This window comes from Phacochoerus africanus, chromosome 9 (assembly GCF_016906955.1).
Source record: "Phacochoerus africanus isolate WHEZ1 chromosome 9, ROS_Pafr_v1, whole genome shotgun sequence".
NCBI lineage: Eukaryota > Metazoa > Chordata > Mammalia > Artiodactyla > Suidae > Phacochoerus > Phacochoerus africanus.
The window spans coordinates 22887331-22891183 of record NC_062552.1 but is presented as its reverse complement, the minus strand read 5'-3'; the positions used below and the strand labels follow the sequence as shown (position 1 = coordinate 22891183).

Sequence of the window (3853 nt, the reverse complement as noted above, 5' to 3'; positions counted from 1 at the left end):
TACTTTAAAAATACACTGTGCTCAGTAAATACTTCTTGATAAATGAGTAAAGAAAGCATGTGAGTGGCTAAAGAATAGGAAAGAACAAGGTAGGTATGGGAGGACCTTATCAGGTAGTATTTGACAACTGGTAAAATGAAGGGATGAGAGAGAGAATTTTACTAAACTCTTTTCCATTTTATGCCTGCTGACTAGATTATTTATGACAAATCAACCAGGAGAGTGAACATGGAATAGGATTTGGTTTCAAGATGAGGGTAACTTCCAAACTTTGAATTTTAGAATTGCAGAAAAGAAATCTATCTCTCTGACTCACGAGAGCTTGTTAAGAGTAAGAGAAAGATTCAGATTTCTATGTGAAAGACTCTTGATGATGACCTTGCCTTCTTTTTTCTAGGCATGACCTTCAACTGTTCCTTGTGGCAGGACAACAGCATGTCTGTCAAATGCTTTGCCTTTGCCAGATTCTCTGAGGTCACTGTTTCCTTTTGTTTACCCTCATCCTGCTCATGTTCTTAGCATCACTGACGGGCAATGCTCTCATAGCCACTGCCATCTGGACCAACCCGGTCCTCCACACCCCCATGTACTTCTTCCTGGCCAACTTGTCTCTCTTGGAGATTGGCTACACGTGCTCTGTCGTACCCAAGATGCTGCAGAGCCTTGTGAGCGAGGCCCGAGGAATCTCTCGGGAGGGGTGTGCTACACAGATGTTTTTCTTCACATTATTTGCTGTCAGTGAGTGCTGTCTTTTGGCGGCCATGGCTTTTGACCGCTATATGGCCATATGCTCCCCACTTCACTATGCGACACGAATGAGTCGTGGAGTGTGTGTCCATTTGGCAATGGTTTCTTGGGGAGTGGGATGCATGGTAGCCTTGGGCCAGACCAACTATATTTTCTCCCTGAACTTCTGTGGCCCCTGTGAAATAGACCACTTCTTCTGTGACCTCCCCCCTATCCTGGCACTTGCCTGTGGGGATACCTCCCATAATGAGGCTACAGTCTTTGTTGCAGCCACCCTTTGCATTTCCAGCCCATTTTTACTCATCATTGCTTCTTATGGCAGAATTCTAGCTGCCGTGCTCAGCATGCCCTCACCTGAGGGCCGCCAAAAAGCTCTTTCCACCTGTTCTTCCCACTTACTTGTAGTAACACTCTTCTATGGCTCAGCATCTGTCACCTACTTGAGACCCAAGGCTAGCCATTCACCAGGAATAGATAAACTCCTAGCCCTCTCCTATACCGTGGTGACATCCATGCTCAACCCCATCATCTACAGTTTACGGAACAAGGAAGTCAAGGCAGCTCTTAGGAGAACTCTAGGCAAGAAAAAAGTATTGGCTCATAGGTAGATACCAGAGGACCACAAAAATTGCTCTTTGAAAAAGATGCAAAACCATCATAAGAGGAAAGAAAGAAAGGTGAAGTAAAAGGAAAGCAGGAAGGAGGGAAGGAAGATCTAGTCACTTGTTATAGAACATGGTGGGGGATAATGTGAGAAAAAGAATGTACATATATGTATGACTGGATCACCGTGCTGTACAGCAGAAATTGACAGAAAATATAAATCAACTATCATTTAAAAATATCTAAAAAAGAAAGAGAGAAAGATAGAGAGGAAGGAAGGTAGGAAGGAAGGAAGGATGGAAGGAAGGACGGAAGGAAGGAAAGAGAGAGAGAAAGAAAGAAAGAAAGAAAGAAAGAAAGAAAAGAAAGAAAGAAAGAAAGAAAGAAAGAAAGAAAGAAAGAGAGAGAGAGAGAGAGAGAGGAAGGAAGGAAGGAAGGAAGAAAAGAAAGAGAAAGAGAAAAGGACGGAGGGAGGGACAACTGTACTTGTCAATCCGTTTTGTAAGAACCTTCTTGAACAACAGTGATTGTTATTTGAGAGATACCTCTGTACTCACAGTTAATGTTCTCATTACCAAATTCTGGAAGGAAGTTGGCTACCAAAGAATTTTAATGGATGAGTCCAACACTAGACAGGTTTCCCAAAATGTTCCCATTTAGGCTAAAGTATAGGCTAAAAGGACAAATTGCCAGATTATATCTCAGAAGCCTAACAAGTTCCCACTCTAAACTCTTAGGCATTTTCTAGCCCCTGAGAGATCCATATAACTTCTGGGGTAGTGCTTCCACATATGTGTGTCCCACATGGCCCTTTATGCCCTAATAGCTCTGTGATGTGTGTTACTTCCTTCCATAAAAATGTTTCAAAATTCTTCAACCTTAATTATTGGTACATGACAGAGAGTTAAATAGTTCCTTTTTGAGTTGTGTGTACTGTAAAAATATGTAACATCCAAAAGAAGAAAATTATTAAAATTTAAAAGTAATCCAAAAGCTCCCTGGTTCATCCCAGGTTTTGGCACCAAAAAAAAAAAAATCAGAAATATCTGTTGCAGAATATTAAAAGAAAATTACAGGAAATGTTCACCAGAGTCTTCATGGTGAAAATGTTTTTCAAAAGAAGGAGAACACCTATTTAAATTCTAGGATGGAAGAAGAAAACTGAACTAACACTAAATAATATAATTTTAAATTTATTTTTATGTATAAGATTTACATATGTTCAGTTATGATCATTAGACAACTAGAGATGAGATAAATTCATTTGACTAATTAAAAAAAAGATTTACATATGTTCAGATGAATCTTGACCAAATACATTTGGAAATCATCCGAAAACTTGCTCTTAAGATAAATGGACATCGTCCATTTAGATAATGGACAGTCTAGTCGCTTGAGGCATCTATAGGAACATTACCTTGGCTTTGAACATTTCGTTCTCAGGGAGGTGCTGTGATCTATGAGAGATTCTCAGCTACCCACATAGCAGTGGGTATAGGACAAGGAATGGAGAACTGTGACAGCTACCGTGACAACCTACAGCATAGGATGAATGAGTTCTGGGGATCTAACACACAGCATGGTGACGGTAGTTAATAACACTGAATTATGTACTTGAAGTTTGCTAACAGAACGGATCTTAACTCTTCTGACCACACACATACACAGAAGATAACCATGTGAGCAATGAACACGTTGCTTAACTTGATCGTGGTGCTCATCTCACAATGGACACATACATCGAGGGATATATGTTTGATATATACATCATCACATTATACACCTTAAGTCTTCACAATTTTATTTGTCAATTTCATCTTAAAAGCTGGAAAAGAAAAAGAAGATGTGGTAATTCTCCAGTCACGGAATGATAGTGATGGTTACTAATGACCGAGATGTCTGTTTTGCCAGATATGCCCATTTTACCAAAAGCTATCTGATTCACTGAAGACCAAAACAAAACACACTGTGTTTTTTATTTATATCTGTGTTCAGTTAAGAATAGAAATATTCTGAAAATGCAAAAAATAGCCAATTAACAATTATGCTACAGAAATAGGCAGGAATTATCTGCAGGCATCAGAGATTATTATTTATAAATATGTTGCTTAATCGAGAAAAAAAATTTTTTTCTTTTGTCTTTTTGCTATTTCTTGGGCTGCTCCCTCGGCATATGGAGGTTCCCAGGCTAGGGGTCGAATCGGAGCTGTAGCCACTAGCCTACGCCGGCCTATGCCAGAGCCACAGCAACGTGGGATCTGAGCCGCATCTGCAACCTACACCACAGCTCACAGCAACGCCGGATCGTTAACCCACTGACCAAGGGCAGGGACCAAACCCACAACCTCATGGTTCCTAGTCGGATTTGTTAACCACTGCGCCACGACGGGAACTCCAAGGAAAAAAGAATGATTTTTAAAAATTAAAACCAGTTAAAAACAATTTTGTAGCATGAACTTTTGTGTTTAGTTTACTAATTTTGATGTTTTATACACTTAAAAAG

The 3853-nt window shown here is 39.9% G+C and overlaps 1 protein-coding gene across 1 annotated transcript; it reads left to right on the top strand.

The window, feature by feature from the left end:
- Positions 1–399: 399 nt before the first annotated feature.
- Positions 400–1355, top strand: LOC125136498 (olfactory receptor 10C1-like). Its single transcript, XM_047797342.1, is given in 2 exon segments — positions 400–475; positions 478–1355. Coding segments are annotated over 2 exon segments (954 nt in total).
- Positions 1356–3853: the final 2498 nt, after the last annotated feature.